This window comes from Parasteatoda tepidariorum, chromosome 8 (assembly GCF_982258835.1).
Source record: "Parasteatoda tepidariorum strain Cologne lab strain chromosome 8, Ptep-v5.0, whole genome shotgun sequence".
In the NCBI taxonomy this organism is placed as follows: domain Eukaryota; kingdom Metazoa; phylum Arthropoda; class Arachnida; order Araneae; family Theridiidae; genus Parasteatoda; species Parasteatoda tepidariorum.
In genome coordinates, this window is record NC_141762.1 from 88,714,143 (window position 1) to 88,732,181 (window position 18,039).

At 32.5% G+C, this 18,039-nt stretch overlaps 1 protein-coding gene across 2 annotated transcripts; it reads left to right on the forward strand.

The window, feature by feature from the left end:
- Window positions 1-8,594: 8,594 nt before the first annotated feature.
- LOC147806516 (uncharacterized) lies at window positions 8,595-17,239 on the forward strand. Of its 2 annotated transcripts, XM_087169305.1 has the most exons (3): window positions 8,595-10,085; window positions 10,194-12,305; window positions 12,804-17,239. In XM_087169305.1, the coding sequence occupies exons 2-3, from the start codon at window positions 10,701-10,703 to the stop codon at window positions 14,838-14,840; spliced, it is 3,642 nt and encodes a 1,213-aa protein (XP_087025431.1). In that variant the 5' UTR covers window positions 8,595-10,085; window positions 10,194-10,700; the 3' UTR covers window positions 14,841-17,239. The 2 variants fall into 2 exon arrangements, with proteins under 2 accessions (XP_087025431.1, XP_087025432.1); XM_087169306.1 differs by lacking the exon at window positions 8,595-10,085 and having other exon boundaries at window positions 10,112-12,305.
- The last annotated feature ends 800 nt before the right edge of the window (window positions 17,240-18,039 follow it).

Below are 18,039 nucleotides of genomic sequence, written 5' to 3' on the forward strand. Positions count from 1 at the left end.
GAGAGAACACATATACTAAATACATTATAGACTTAAATAACGTCTCACAACATAACACCAATGCAAGTTAAATTATATACATGCTTTCATTCTGATTTCAAACTTAATTTATAACATATTAGAGGAAAATCTATTGAAATCAAACATAACACATTCATAAAAAAAAATAGTAACTTTTACTTACTTCGATAACTCTTGAAATCTTCGGTTTATAATCAAATTTTGCCGCAAATATACTTGTAAATATTCGCTTTAAATGGCGTTCCTACTTTAGACACTATTGCCTTCTCTTCGTGACGTCACGGAGTAGAAATTGTTCAGCCAGCAGGCCTTGACCTTCTAGTAGGTGTTGCTCAGGCGCTACTGGTAAATCATGGAGGCCTGCAGGATATTCTAAGTCTACTTCTAATATCATCCCCTCCTCTTGATCATCCATCAGTCATGTTTAAAATGTCATTTTCACTGACATCTAAATTTTCAGATCAATGAAAATCTTTTGTTGGTAAGTGGGACAGCATTGCTCCCCCATACAAGTTGTTATAATCTAGATATACAATATAAGAGGAGGGAATGTTCGCGTCATAGCCACCACTCATATACTAATTGTTAGCCTGCGGCATAGCGATTTGAGATCATTGAAACCCCACCTCGTATCCCTTTTTCGACAAAGAGATGCATAGTTGGATCCGTTAGCAGCTGCAATTCTACTTTGGTCATCTTTAAACAGCTGACCAAACTGACCCCTGGAGCGGTATAACAATGAATTGGGTCAATCTAAGCACAAAGCTCTAAATTTCTCGAATACGTCGGCGAGAAGGAGTGTATCTGTTTTTACGTACAGATTATGGTAGTCTTTCAATGTTTGCATGTTGAAAGTTTGGAATACAGCGCGTGCATGATTGTACTCTGATTCGCTAATCTGCTCATCATTTAAACTATTGAAGAAACTCTCACGTGGAGGTAATTGAGTTTCATCAAATTTACTCATGCAATCGAAATATTCATAGGGGTAAACACGCTTTAAAAGGGGAAGCTGATCGTTGGGAAATTGGGAAGATAACACGGGAAATTCGTCATCATCTAAATTGGAGACTAATTTATCCAGGGAGGCCAGTAAAATTGGAATGAATCTAAAAATTGAAGATGACCGACGGAGAATGTGATAAACTTTTGCGCGTTAGTTGCAATACATGATTTTTTTTTCCTTCCAATTTTGCTTAAAGTTTTAATAAATTGATGACTGTCCTACCCTTTTAAGTTGTGAAAGATAACTGGAATTTTTTTATCAACTTATAATTTAAATTGCAACTTGGATGCAATGCACCGCGATATTGAGATGTAATATGACAGTGGTCCCTAACTCATTCACTACCTAATGGCTCTTTACAGACGAAACAGTGGGTTTCGTTTAAAAATGCCTGTTGTTCCACTGCAGACAACCGCATTTGCTTATTGATGGAAAGCAAATCTAGAATCATTTTCTCTTCACCTAATAAACAATGCATAAAATGTTCTGCAGCGTTTTCCCGTGATATACGAGTGGTGGCTTAACGCATTTCCCTTCAATGTCTATAATGACGTAAATATATTCGCAAGGAACATGCCGAGAATTAATTTCTGTGTGCGATCCTAAATTAAGGTAGTTTGCTCTAAAATGCACTCGAAGTCAGCGTAGATGACATAGGGTATTTTATGCGTCACATGCACTGATTTGAATTTTAAAATACGATCCTCCTCGCTAGGCATTGCTATTTTTTGTATTTTATGTTCTTTTCAATCGGTAATATGATCATCGAGTGCACTTCTAGAGTAAAAGCGATGGAGACAAAAGTCACAATGAAAAGTGGCCGCCCTATGCGCAGTTAAGTAAAATAGCAATCTACTCATGCTTTTAATTAAACAAAAAATGTTGCGTTATCAGTAAGAGATTAATATGATGTACATCGGATCGATTTGTAGATAAGTGAAGGGGAAATATGTTACTTTCCTCAAGACGGAATACATTTATTGACAAAATATTTAACTTTTCAAATTTAGATATTTGGTTTAATTTCATGGGGAGCGTTATGCCTGTTAAATTTAGCTCATGCTCGAACTCTCTATATTTGCTAAAGCGATTCGCATTCTTGGTATCATTACACGGGTGGAGGCTTGCTAAAATTGCCCAGAGGAAACAGAGTCAGAATTTATGTTTAAAACCGCTTTCTTCTTCGCTATTTCAAGGGGAAGAGGAATATAAGATGAACCGCTTAACGGTACGTATTTTGAAGTATTTAATTCTAAATAGTTCACCTCCTCCAAAATCCACCCACTCCCTCTATCGATAAATTCATCGAATGATGAAATAATTTTCGCGATGGCACAATTAATTTGCTCTCCCAAACTATTACAATTTAGAGATATAGCATTGCAACTGCGAAAAAAGGAGGTAGCTAATTCACGCTCCTCATTATGTCCTTTCCTTGAAAACAACGCATTAAGGCATAAGTACCATTTAATGGATCTTCAAGCTGTAATTCTAAATCTTTTAAGAAAAGAAGTAAATTATGGTTCTTACTGCTATGCTAAATTTTCCCCGCCTTTAGACCAGACATACTTAAAAATTTATCAATACATGTTAAGATGTAGCGATAACCATCATTGAACCTCGTTATCCCTTTTAAATCTGCTATATCAGATTTAAACGGAATATTCTTACCGCTAACCATTACCCTATTCCTCTTAAAATTACTTCTCACTCCTTTGTGAAGAGTATACGAATTTTGAGACTATATCCATTTTCTTATCTCCTTCCGAGACACTTTTCCCTTCATGGAACGAAACAAAGATTCCACCCCACCAAAACTTCCCGGTAGTGCAGGGTCATTATACAAATCATTCAATTGCATTCTAAAGGAGAGAGAAGGAAAAAAGGAATATATATATATATATATATATATATATATATATATATATATATATATATATATTCTAAAAAAAAGTTTTTGCAGTTAATTTTGTCCCCTGAAAAACTTTTTAACTACGTGATGAAAATCTAAGATTAAGGAATCAATTCATTCAGAATCTTTCAGGGAAGACATTTAGGGCATTCAAATCTTTTACATAATTTTAAATTTTTATTTATTTTAGTTTTAAAGCACGATTTTGCAGTTAATAATGAAGAATAACCGCCGTTCACAACAGCCAATCACATGTCTGAAAACGGCAAGCTTAAAAAAGCGATTTACAAGTCTGAATTTTCTTTTTCAGAGATGCAACCAATCACAAAATAGTTAGAATTTCATTCTTCAGTTTTACAACATCTCAACTTATTTCGTATTGATATATTGATTAATCTGATTATTTGTTTTCTAAAACGTTAATTCGTAAGTTTAATCTGGTTTTAAATCTTAATTCGATTTGTTTATTTACAAGTAATGCCTAAAAAGAAAAGACCTAACATTACTAAAAAGTCGCAACTCAATGCGAAAGCTAATCGAAAGCGGACTTGTTTTTTATCGATGGTCCAGGAGGAACTGGCAAAACCTTCCTATATAAAGGATTATATCATTATTTTGTGTCAAAGAGCATGAAAGTTGCTTGTGTAGCTTGGACTGGCATTGCGTCAATGTTACTTCCATCTGGAACTACTTCACACAGATTTTTTAATCTGCCTATTGATCTAAGTGACGATGGGATTTGTATTTTAAAAAAATGTGATGAGATTCGCTTAAAAAATGTTGACGTTATTATATGGGACGAAGCAAGTATGATTCCCAGAAAAGCAATAGAAATGATCGATAGAACTTTTCGTGATCTTCTAGCTAATGAGATACCATTTGGTGGTAAGATAATCATTTTAGGTGGAGATTTTCGACAAGTGTTACCTGTCATTAAAAAAGCTACACATATGCAGGTTATTAATGAAACTATAAAATACTCTTTTCTTTGGCCATTTTTTGAAATCCTCCATTTGACAATTAATATGAGAGTTAAAGCTGGTAACCAAGAATTTGCCAATTGGTTGTTGACAATTGGCAATGGAGAACTTTTACATCTTGATGCAAGCACTCCTGATCTTTATTGTAAAGATATCATTTCTTGGTTTTTTGAAAAAATCGATTGTCTTAATACTAACTTCATTAATCACATCATATTATCACCGCAAAATGATGAAGTTAACAAAGTTAATGAAAATATTTTATCACGTGTGCCAGGTGAAGAGGTTATAAGTTATAGTATTGATAAGGCCACACTATATGGAGTAGATAAATCAGACGGGAGAGAAGAAGAAGCTACTTTAAGGTATTCTATTGAATATTTAAACTCCATAAATCTCCCGGGACTGCCACCTCATCAGCTCAAATTAAAAGTTGGATGCATTGTAATGCTGATCAGGAACATATCTATTGTTGATGGCCTTTGCAATGGAACTCGATTGACTGTTCTTAAAATAGGGAAAAGAGTATTGACTTGCCAAATTGCTACTGGTAATAAAAATGGTAGTATTGTCAATCTTCCAAGAATAGAATTAAATACATTATCAAGTAATTCTTCCTTACCATTTGTGCTTTATCGACGACAATTTCCTGTTAGATTAGCTTATGCCTTAACAATTAATAAGGCCCAGGGCCAAACTTTCGATAAAGTTGGGCTATATATTGAACGGCCTATTTTTTCTCATGGTCAATTATATGTGGCATTGTCAAGATGCACAACGAAGGAGAACATTAAAATATTTATTAAAGATGATCCTGTCATTAACAATATTGTATATAGAGAAATATTATAACATATATATATAATGTCAAATTTATAAATGTATTTAGCGTAAAGAAAATGCTATTGGTGCATTGTTTATTTTAATTCCGCAAAATTAATGTTTTCATTTATAGTTATTTTGCTGAATATTATTAAAATATTTTTTTAAAAATTACCCTGTTCTTAACAATATTGCTTATTGAAAAATATTATAGTGTTTGCATATATATATATATATATATATATATATATATATATATATTGAATTAAATGTGTTAAAAATATATTCATTTCTTTGGGACAAAGTCTGTATTATTGTGATTATCATTTTTTTTAAACAAGTTTCATATTAAGGTTATATCTGCACATTGATGTTAATTTCTGACAATTTTGGCTCATTTAGAGAACAAATAGAACATAGAAGGAACTGTAGTCAACGAAAAAAAGTGACATTGACACACTGCTTATTCTGCATTTAAGAAAATTAATTCTTTTCAATGATAACAGTTAATATTCAGTTTAATATTGAAATATATGAAATCAAAGCATTCTTGGTTTTGCGAAGCAAACCAAGCAAGAATTGCGAAGCAATTCTCCGGGGGTTGGCGAGCAGGGGGCGGAGCCCTCTAGTATATATATATATTTAATTATATATATATATATATATATATATATATATATATATATATAATTAATAATATATATATAATTAATTATATATATATATATATATATATATATATATATATATATAATTAATATATATATATATATATATATATATATATATATATATATATATATATATATATATATATATATATATATATATATTGACTGATTGATTGATGTAAATTTTGCTATACCGCTATTTTGCTATTTTGGCTATACCACGCCCAAACCTAGGTAGAAATTACTGTAGCTTTGTTAAAATCAGAACAATTAGGCTGAAATGAGCAACTTGTTCAAAATTAAAACAACTAATTTAAAATTTGTCAACTAGGTTATATCTGTACTAAATCAAATTGTAAAATCCGATATGTTTGATGTACAGTATAAAATTTGGATGAGGTGTGTCTCCAAGTAAAAATGATAAAGTCGGAAAGTCACAGTTAAAGTACTGTCGTCTTTTAGATTTAAATTTCATACACTGGGTCAGAAAATGTTTTACTGTAAGAGACTCTTTGCAAAAATTGCATTGTGGAGGTGCTTCATTTAAAATTAAATATTTGTGTGTCCAAGTGGGTGTGCCCAATGCGTAGTCTGTTGATAGGTACCTGGGTTTTTCTGTTGTAGTTAGTCAGTGGTGCAAATGGTTTAATATCTGATTTGATCTCATGTAATTTGTTGTTTAATTCATTATTCCAGTTGGTCTGTCTGAGTTGGGTAAGAGCGTCTGCCACTAAATTTCGAATGTCAGGTAAACAGTGTGGTTTATTTGTAAGATTGTGAGTCGATTTGGCTATTGAGTCTGCTGTTTCGTTACCCTTAATGCCCATATGTCCTGGAATCCAACCAAATATTATTTCGTAGTTATTGTTAGTGAGTTCAATGTATAAATTTAAAATATGTGGTATAATAGAGTGTGGTTTACTGCTGAAATTTTTTATAGCATCAATACAGCTTTTTGAGTCAGAAAAGATAAACAATTTTTTGTGCATTTGTTTCGAAAGAAATTGTAGAGCAAGAAGAATGGCGCAACATTCCGAGGAAAATACAGAAAAATTGAGGGTCCGACGCTACATACAAGTCTTCAGCATTACTTATTAACATCTCCACATTCATTCAGTTTTGAAAAAAAGTCTGAATTTATGTAGTTTAAAATGTGGGTGTTTATGTTCACAAAGTCTTGACTCAACTGATTTAAATCAATGCTTAAAATGGCTATATCTTCACAGCTTAAAAGTTTGTGCTTGTTATTGAATGTCATGCATTCTTGTCCAAGTTGATTCGCGTAATTTTCAGCACATCCAAAACACTGGAATACCGTGTTCACATTCGCCTCGATGTGCTCCTTAAATAACTCCAACAGTGAGGTAGTGAGCACATCCACAGCATCTTAGAGTTCCAAGGAAGTTGGAATTGTTGAAAGTTGGTGTTTTTCCACTTCATTCAGCACAGCACCTGGGAAACACATTTGTCTATATAAATAAGAGGGTAGAGGATGCGATCTTTTTTTGTAGATCGAGGTCACCCGAGAGTTTCACTAACTCTTGTTCTGATAGAACACACATTGATGTGCAAAATTGTCTAGTTAAGTCTCTTCTTTTGTAGAACCTTTGCAAAGTAACGTGGGTTCCGATGTCAAATCCCAGCCGGTTTGGCATTTTTTATCTTACGTCCATACTTGGACACTCTGTCACTCATGAGTGGGAGGAGAGGCCCTTGAGCCCGATCACTGGTTGCCGAAGGAACAGTAGTTTATAGGGCTGGATCTGCAGAAAACTCGCTGTCAGGAGCTACTAATGGTTCACTACAAGAACATGGTGTTGTTTCCAAGATGGAATCTGCTGGAACTTGTAAAGAATAGATTCTACCAACAGGTCTGATTAGTATGTTGGTATTACAGCGGAGCTTAAGAGTACGAATTTTCCCATCTTTTCCAGTTATTAGCTCCACTATTTTACTTAAGGGCCAATTCAAACGTTTTTTGTTGTCATTACCAATTAAGACTATTTCTCCAACAGCAAAATTTCTAGTGGCTCCTTCTTTGGATCAATTGACTTAAATATTCTTTTCGAAAACGAGATCTTAGATCAAGAATAAGTTTACGACGATATCTTATTCTTTTTTGAAACTTCGAAAAGTCGTTTAGATATCACCTACGCCCAATGGCACTCCATCCGTAGAGTTTACGATAATGTGATCTCCAGTTACATTACCTTGAAGTACAAGCACAGAGACTTTTTAAAAACTCTTAAAATGGTGTCAAAACGTATATTACCAATATAGAAACCCAACAGTGCTCGCTATGAAGAAGCAGAGGGTGATATGAATCGTTGTCTTGCTATAGTGTTATACAAACACATAGGTGAAAAGAAAGGTCTTAGCCCACCTACGCGAATTTGCGACGAAGAGATTGAAATCTCTGACTTAGTCTCCATCAGAGACTTTAATGAGTCTTATATGTATCTCAATGTTGTGGCAATAGCCAGAGACTTTGAGCTAGATCACAATCACAAGTTGTTCCGAGATCAAGAACCATTAATTGACTTTTTAAGTGAGAACTATTTAAAAAAATATTCGATTGGATGAATGCATTGCTGCTGCAAGGAAGGATTTTTGTAGTTATGATTTTTAATTTATTTTAATTATTTAAATATATTTGTTTGAATAAATGTAATTAGTTTGTTACACATTTTTGTTTTTCTTTCTATGTGTTTACTGACTTTTCATTTTTCAGAGGATTGTGAAATTTTCTTTTTCAGCAGCAATGAATTTTCTTTTTCAGAATAATACTTTTTTTTCTTCAGGTTTTTAACATAAAATTCTTGCTTCAATTTAAAAACAAAATATCTATACTGCAATGGAACCGCAAATACATTCAATAATGCAATACATGATAAGGATAAGATTCAATACACAAGGTTTCAAATTTAATTAAATTTAAAAATTAACGAAAGTAAAAAAAAAATTATTTAACTGAAACTAGCAAAACAAAATATATACATATATTGAATGGAACCTCGCTCGTAACGTACAACGCTCGTATATACAAATAATATTATTCTCAATTCTTTCTACTTCATAATTCTTACTACTAAATTGTAGATGTATTAACATAACCAGTAGTTACTTTTTGCCGTTTCTGCGCCGACGGTGCCGAAGGTGCCGTCGAGTTGAGTTGAGTTGTTTCCCTCCTGCTGCTGAGTTGAGTTGAGTTGTTTCCCTCCTGCTGCTGAGTTGAGTTGAGTTGTTTCCCTCCTGATGCTGAGTTGAGTTGAGTTGTTTCCCCTCCTGATTTAGTTTTGGTTTCGGTTTCCAAAGTTTCTTACTTCCGGTGGCAACACTTAATTTAGTTTCGGTTTCTAAAGTTTCTTACTTCCGGTGGCAACACTTAATTTAGTTTCGGTTTCTAAAGTTTCTAAATTCCGGTGGCAACACATAATTAAGCATAGGTTTCGATTTTCTTTTTCAGTTTCGATTTCGATTTTTAAAAAACAGTCCATTTTAACCTATTTCTGTCATCTTGCTTATTTCTGCCCGCTTATAAAATAAGTTTCGGATTTCCTTTTTTTTATTATTATTTTTTAGCGGTGGCAACATTCATTTATATAAAATTACTATTAAGGATGGCAACACTTAATTAAGTTTTGGTTTTAAAAAAATAGGAAGACGGTTTTCTTTGACACCTCATGATTTTCGAGTGGTACCAGCTAGTGGTGCCATCTACTGGCACCGCCTAATTTTCGGTGGTGCCATCTACTGGCACTGCCTAATTTTCGGTGGTATCATTTAGTGACGCCATCTAGTGATTAAAATAGCAACTAATTTCTAGATATAAATGTTTGTATTGATGGTGCCATCTAGTGTCAAAAATATTTACTAATTTCGTTCATTTAAATTGGAAAAATTTAATTATTAAAAATAAATAATATAAATGCTCATATTTAATTGAGGATTCGAACTCACCATCTCCAGGGCAAAATGCTTCCATGAGATACTGGTTTTTCAGGCACGCTAACCAGTATCCCAAAGACGCATACAGATACAAGGAACACTTATAGTTTTAAGGAAATAAGTTTAAACTCGCACGCGGTTACGGATAAAATTTCAGTTTAATCTTTTTTGTTGATTTTATTATGACACGGCAGCACTGACTATTTCTGCCCGCCTTACGAACTAGCTACTTTGATTTTTACTTACAGTTTCTATTTTAATATTACTTTAGAGTTGTGGCAACACTTTATTTATATTAATAAAAATGGCAACGGCTCCACAATGACGCTTCTAAATTGATGATGTAATATCATTTTCACTTTTACACGCTACGAATCGTGAGATATCCAGTTCAAACAAGATTCAACAGGGTTGGTCTTGGTCCATGACGTATGAGTATTGAATTCAGTTCTTTTTACTGACATGTTAGTCACGTGACTGTTTCAAATTTTATCATTGGATATTACTTATTTTACTTTGTTAGAATGGCAACAGCATTCTCTGCAATTATAGTATTATCATTTTGGAGTTCTTAGTTTACAAGCACACAACTCTCGTTTCTCGGTAGCGACGCACATTTAACATTGATAATGGTTAATATAAGCAGCGAGAAGAGAAAGATTGGAGATATAAGTGAATCATCTACAACTGAGTTCAACAAGAAGTTAAGAACGAAAGTTTCAAATGTAAGTAATAAAAGTAAAATTTAATATATTTTTTTTTTTCACTGTTGAAAGTATTATAATCTTTATTATGTAATTAAAAGCATTTTTCTTTTTTTTTTTCTACTTTAGAGTAATGGAAAGTTTGCAGAAGATTGTATTCCAGAAGGAGGTCCATGTCTTATCCTGTTGAATCTTGATTCTGCGAGAAGGGTGGTCGATAAGTATTACAATAGAAAAGGTATTTCTTCACTCTCAAAAAACACAATGAATATACACGGTTCAACACGTTATTTCTACCCACCACGTAGTAAAAATTCAAACAGGACGTACAGATATGTTTAAAAATATAGAATAAATGTTACTGTCATACATCATGAATAGTACTAACAATAGTAAGTGGACCACCTAAGAAGCACTTTACCAATACCTATCGTTCTCGCTTTTTGATAGCTGACAATGTGATTCGCAAGTTTTTGCTCCACCTACTCAAAACGTGTTTTAACCAGTGAAGATTCAGTATAAGCTCTCTAGTAAAACTAGAACGATTCAATAATACGATTTATTCGCACGTGATTTTTTAATTTAAAGATTATGAAACAGAATATATATATCTGTATCTGATTTTACGAAATTAAGATGGAGAACGATAAAATTGTTTGTGATCAATGTGGCACTACATTTACTGCCAGGAAAAGCCTATATCGTCATCAGCGATCTAAACATAATAAGGAAATTCATCAGTGTGATCACTGTGGTGGAAATTTTAGTCGTCGTGACGTACTTTTGAAGCATGTTAAATTACATTGTAAAAGGAAAGCATCTAATGCTGAAGCTTCAAATGCACCAGCACTTAAGAAAACTAAAATACCTTTTTCGGGAGTTGGAGAAGCAAGCACCAGCACAGCCCATAGACAGGAACTACGCAGGCCCAATGTAACAGCTTTAAACAATCGGGTGAAAACTTGGAACATTGAAAATTGGGACGGACTCAAAGACATTAGAGAATTTTTAAATTCTCTTCAAGAAGAAGTAATTGAGCTCATCATTCGCGAATTGTCTGAAAATGATTTAAAAGTTAATTGTCGATTGATGTGCATTTATGAAAACACAATGGGTCCTGTCCCGCTGACTGAAGAAAAGTGCTTCAAGACAAAAAACACGGTTGTGGTTCAATCGACAGATTTAAGGGAATTATATTCATGGACCATGGAAAAATTAATTCGAGAAAGCGAAGAATTTCTGCTGAAAGAGTCAGGATGGGTTTTAAAAGAGATACTCTCTTTGGAAGTGAGAGTCAACAAATATAATCCCCTAAGAGGTTCTACTTACATTGAACTCCCAGCCGTCATCAAAAGGAAACATGCCGTTTTGAATATTCAAAACAATGACAATCGCTGTTTTGAATGGGCAGTTCTTTCTGCACTACACCCTGTGACAGATCACCATAATCATCCTTATAGAACGATGCATTATGAACAATTTTTACACGAGTTAAAGTTTGATGGTTTAGAGTTCCCCGTAAAACTCATGGACATTAAGAAGTTCGAGAAAATGAACGATATATCTATCAATGTATACGGTTTAGACAAAAAAATGAAAGTGTTTCCATTGGTTATCACCAAGGAAGAACGAGAAAGGCATGTGGACTTGTTATACATAACTTCCGACTCCACTTCACATTACACTTGGATAAAAGATCTTTCTCGTCTGGTATCCACACAGATTTCCTTAAATTATCATAGGAAATTTATCTGTAAACTATGTCTACTGCATTTTGGTAGTTCAGAGCTACTTTTGAAACATCAGAAGGACTGTCAACAGCATGATGCCATTCGAGTGGAAATGCCCAAAGACAAAACTTTAACGTTTGAAAATGTTAGGCATACTTTCGAGGTGCCCTACGTGGCTTTTGCTGATTTTGAAAGTTTCACGAAACCAATCGACACTTGTGATCCCTCCAATGAACATTCATACATGTCTGCTTACCAAAAACATGAGCCATATAGTTTTTGCTATTATATTACCTATTGTGGAGGTCATTACAAAGATCCAGTTTTATACAGAGGGCCTGATGCAGCCAAAGTGTTCTTCAAAGCTATGCAAGAGGAAGCTCGAGAAATCCAAACAATCTACAAGAACACTATACCTATGCAATCTCTTTCTTTGTTAGAAATAGAGGAGTATGAGACCGCTGCGTGCTGCTATATGTGCCAGAAAAAGTTCTCGCCGGAAAATATTAAAGTAAGTAACATTCTTAATATAATTTTTTCTTTTATTACTTAAATTATAAGAACAAAATTTATCTCGTTGGTATTCTAACTAAAAATATATGTAGTAATATATATTAGCCTAATGTAAACAAAAAAAAAAAAAAAGAACTTATTATAGTCTATTGTGTTAGATTAGAATTTATGATTATACGTATATTTTAACAGATATGCTGGGAAATTTTTCTTCTTCTTTTTTAGGTTAACTAAAATACAATTTTTTTTAAAGGAAAACAAAAAAAAAAAAGATAAAATAAATAAATAAATAAATAAAAAGAGTAAAAACAAATATTTCTTATGTCTTTCAAATATTTCTTGATATAAATAAACTAAACATTAGTTAAAAAATAGTAAAAAAATATTACATAAAATAATCGCATGAATCAAGCAAAAATATAGTTTTTAAATTTAAAAAAAAAAAAAAAAACATATTCTTTATTTATATATATTCAGATGATTAAAATTTTTTTAGGTTCATGATCATTGTCATGTTACTGGTCGTTATAGAGGAGCAAGCTGTGCTCGTTGTAATTTGAAGGCAAAGATCCCGGATTTCCTGCCAGTTTTCTTTCATAACTTAAGCGGTTATGATAGTCATCTTTTTGTAAGAGAACTAGGAGAAGATGAGGAAGATATTGATGTCATTCCTCAAAATACCGAGAAATATATATCTTTCTCAAAAAAGATTAAAGGTGGCTTCAAAATTCGCTTCCTAGATTCGTTTCGCTTCATGCCAAGCGGTTTGGATGAATTATCCAAAAATCTCAATTCAAATGACTTCCATTCAGTTCGGCAATTTTTTCCCGTAGACAAAGTCTCACTAATCCTCAGAAAAGGTGTTTTCCCTTATGATTATATAGTTGATCATAGCAAATTTAGCGAGAGATCTCTACCCCCTAAAGAATGTTTTTTTAACAAATTAAATGAAGAGCCCATCACAGACGATGAGTACGCTTATGCATGTGAAATTTGGAATACTTTTAATTTTACAACACTCGGCGACTATTCTGATCATTATTTAAAAACTGATGTTCTACTTCTAGTGGACATTTTTCAAAATTTCCGTAAAGTTTGTATGGGTACTTACTCATTAGATCCCGCGTGGTACTATACGTCCCCGGGTTTATCTTGGGATGCCATGCTTAAAATAACAAAAATAGAAATAGAGATATTTCAAGATTACGACATGCTACTTTTTGTAGAAAAGGGAACGAGGGGAGGAATTTCGCAATGTTCGAAGCGTTATGCAAGAGCAAATAACAAATTTATGATCGATTATGATAGTTCAAAGCCCGATAATTATATCATGTACCTAGATGCCAATAATCTTTATGGTTGGGCTATGTCCCAACCCCTACCCCTTAAAAATTTTAAATGGGTTGACCCGCAAACGGTCGACATCACCCAAATTTCTGATGATAATAGCCGGGGATACATTTTAGAAGTTGATCTTCTATATCCTGACACAATTCATGATGCCCACTCTGATTTGCCTTTTGCCCCTGAAACTGCATTACCTCCCGATTGCACAGAAAAAAGATTGATGACTACTTTTTGGGAAAAAAAAGGTTATGTCATACACTATAGAAATTTAAAGCAATGCTTGAAATTTGGGTTGGAAGTAAAAAAAGTTCACCGGGTGTTACAATTTGATCAAGCCCCGTTCTTAAAACCATATATAGATTTGAATACACAGAAGCGATCTCTATCCAAAAATGATTTCGAAAAGAGCTTTTATAAGCTCATGAACAACTCCATATTCGGCAAGACTATGGAAAACATCCGGAAGAGGGTAGATGTGAGGCTCTGTTCTAATGGAAAAAAGGCTGAAAAATTGATAGCAAAACCTAATTTTCACGATAGAACCATTTTCAGTGAAAATTTGGTTGCTTTCCACATGCAAAAAACACATCTCGTTTTTAACAAGCCTATTGCTATTGGAATGAGTATTTTAGACATCTCGAAAATATTAATGTACTCATTCCACTATGAAAACATGAAGCCAAAGTATGGGGAGAACTTACATCTTTTATACATGGATACGGACAGTTTCGTATACAGCATTGAAACATCTAACATCTATGAGGATATCAAAAATGATATATCGCATTACGATACCTCAGACTATCCAGCTAATAATCCTTATCAAATGCCCCGAATAAATAAAAAAGTGCTTGGTAAGATGAAAGATGAATGCCAGGGAAAAATAATGACCGAGTTTATCGGTTTAAGATCGAAATCATATGCCTATAAAATTGAAGGCGAAGTTACGAAGAAATTAAAAGGCATCAAAAAATCAGTCATTAGGAATAAGATTTCCTTCGAAGATTATCAGAACTGTCTGTTTCTTAACAAGAATAAGATGACCACCATGAATCTAATTCGTTCAACCAAACATCAGGTTTTTTCAATTAAAGCTAATAAATTAGCTCTTTCGCCTAAAGATCAAAAAAGACATGTGCTCCCCGATGGTATAAATACTTTACCGTTTGGACATTACTCATTGTGAATCAATGATTGAAAAAAAATTACTTGTATTTATATGCTTCTAAATATGATTCATTGATGTTTGAATAAAAACTTTATTATTATTCTATCATAATAGTTTCATGTTTTTTTTTCTTTTTATATCAATTACTTTTATTTTTAATACCACTTTTATTTTATTTTTAAATTGCATGTATTTAATGACATCAATATTTTTTTATCTTTAAATTTATTCTCTGACAGCTGCTACAGAAAAAGTTCATCGCACATAATTCTTAAAAGGAAACAGAAAAAAAAAAATGGATATTTTACGTATGAAGGGGCCATTTTCAATGATCGTTGGGGGTCCATCCGGGTGTGGAAAAACAGAATTCGTTAAGAAACTTATTAATTTTAAAATGATTAATCCTTTTCCTAAAAATATAATTTGGTGTTTATCAGAAATCATACTCTGAAATGAAAAACATAACTTTTTATGAAGGGATTCCATCCAATTTACGCCAACTGCATGACACTCTAATTATACTGGATGATTTAATGAGTGAATTAGGAAATAATTCCAAATTAACTAAAATTTTCACAAAATATTCTCACCACCAAAACATTTCAGTTATATTCATTGTTCAAAACATTTTTCATAAAGGGAAGGAAATTCGGGAAATATCCCTAAACGCACATTATCTCGTATTATTTAAGAATCGGAGAGATCAATCTCAAATAACACATCTAGGTCGTCAATTATATCCTAGCAACTTAAAGTTCTTTCAAGAAAGCTTTGAAGACGCAACATTTAAACCATATTCTTATTTATTATTAGATTTAAAAAGTGATACGGATGAAACTTTACGCATGCGTACAGGTTTGTTTCCTGGAGATACTTATTATGTTTACCAACCACGATAATATTATTAAAGCAAACGAATTTGTGGAAGTAACATGTCTGCTGTCATTATAGATTTCGAGGGGTTTCAATTACCTTCAGGGGGCTATATCGTGAAGGAACTTGCTTTTCAGGCCGTAAATAGTAATTCCTTCGTCGGTAATTTTCATTTTCTTCCCCCCTGTTCTTTCGAAGAACTTACTCATCATCAAAAATTTCAATATAAATGGGTAACAAAACATATGCATTCAATAGAATGGGATGAAGGAGAACTACCATATCACCAACTGCACACCGTGGTGAATTTTTTGTCTAATATATTCACTCAGATTTATGTTAAAGGATTAGAGAAAAAGAGATTTATAGAATTTTTGATTGGAAGATTTTGTAAAAATTTAGAAGATGTAGGATGTCCAAAAATTGATCAATTAGGTAGAAATTTAAACTCTTGTTCCATTCACACTTCTAATTTTAATAGGTGCGCACTCAATAAGGTGAAAGCTTTTGCTAGATTTTTAGAGAATGATAAATAGACTCGAATAATAATTACATCAATCATTTGATTACAAGATGTCAGTGTGTACTGAACAAACTTTACAGCTCTTAAAATTAATTTCTAAAACTAAAAACTCAAAGTCTCTTTTGAAAAAGTGTTCAAAAACTGAGATAAAAACTTTGTGTGAGTGTGTGTTAAACGTGCTGCGAGGAAACATTACCCTGACAAAAACTCAAAAAAGTCGATTATACCCTTTTAAAGAAAGCTTGCGAAAACTTTCAAACAAAAAGATACCCCTGTATAAGAAAAAGAAAATTATTATTCAAAAAGGGGAAGGATTTTTGTCTATTTTATTACCAGCTGCTATATCAATTATTAGTTCTTTAATTCATGGAGCACAGTAAGAAATTTGTACTAGTTCCAGAAGACAGGGTTCAAGTTCAAGAACACTTATCTGAATTAGATCAACAAATGAAAAATATATTACAGAATAAGGATTTAGCAGATCACGAGAAAGCAGCTCTGTATTTACAAATATTACAGAAGTATACACATTTTTCAATTTTGAAACCGAATAAACCAGAACCTCAAACGAATGAGCAGGAAATTCCGAATAAAGAAAATCCTATAGTTGCGTCTGCAGAAGAGGATTCTTCAAATATTAAAAAGGAAACAGAGGACTTGGAGGAAAAAATTCTAACTGTAGTTCCACCTCGATTTCAAGAAAAAGCTAAAGATTTATACGAATTTTTAAAGAGCAATGAATCTCTCCTTTGGAATACTAAAGGTGAAATTATTCACGAAGACAAGGCTGTTCCTGGAAGCAACATAGTAAATCTTATAAATGACTTTTTGCGAAATCGAAAATCAGCTCCAGTGGGGAGAAATGTATTTTTAAAAACATTAAATGATGTTCAATTACCGACACATTTAGACGTAAATAAAAAATTGTATAGTAAAAACAAAATTGTTAAGAAACCTGTTATGTATGCTCGCAGAAATGCCTGGTTGAAACTTTAAAAAAATAAATATTTATTAATGCAAACTTTTTGTCTTTGTCATTATCTTCAAAGTTTCCTTTTTCAGATAAAAATTTTATATTTAGAAAAGAAATTAAACAATATTTATAGATTTCGGTTAAATCGAAATTTTTTTTTTTAAGAAACTTTTTCTTAGGTATAATTTCTTTTCGAAATTATTATTTTTTTTTTTAAATATTACTTTTCGAAATTAGCTTTTTTTATTTATTTATTTATTTATTTTTTTTTTAAAAATATGATTTGAAAATAATAATTTTAATATAAATAAAAATGCTAGACTTTCTTTTTTTTTTTTAAGTAAGGAAATAAAAAAATGAAACAATAGAAAAGCATACACAATTTTTAAATTTTCTAATTTATTTTTATTTTCTAAACACAAATCTTACACCATATCTTTTTTTTACAAATTGATACACTCGAAAATCATTTATATACAACTGATTTAAAATATGAAACATAGAATACCCTTGACAGCGTTTAAGTAGAAAATAAATACAATATTGACCGCACACATTTGAAGTCAGTGATTGATATACTTTAGAATTCCATTGTACAGCTGAGTAAGGAGAAGTATTCATGCCGTAAAAGCTGGGTGGTCTGCCATAGGAGTCATACAATTCTAACTCGTTCTTCTCATTGATAAATATACCCAACCAGTGGGTTCCAGGTTGGGAGGATTCATCAGAGTTCATTATCACACACGAATTTTCTTGTAAAATCGGTAGGGTGTCTATAGAATACACCCCTCGAAAATAAGGGGATGTCATCTTTTCTTTAGATAAAATATGAAATAGCTGCAATCCAT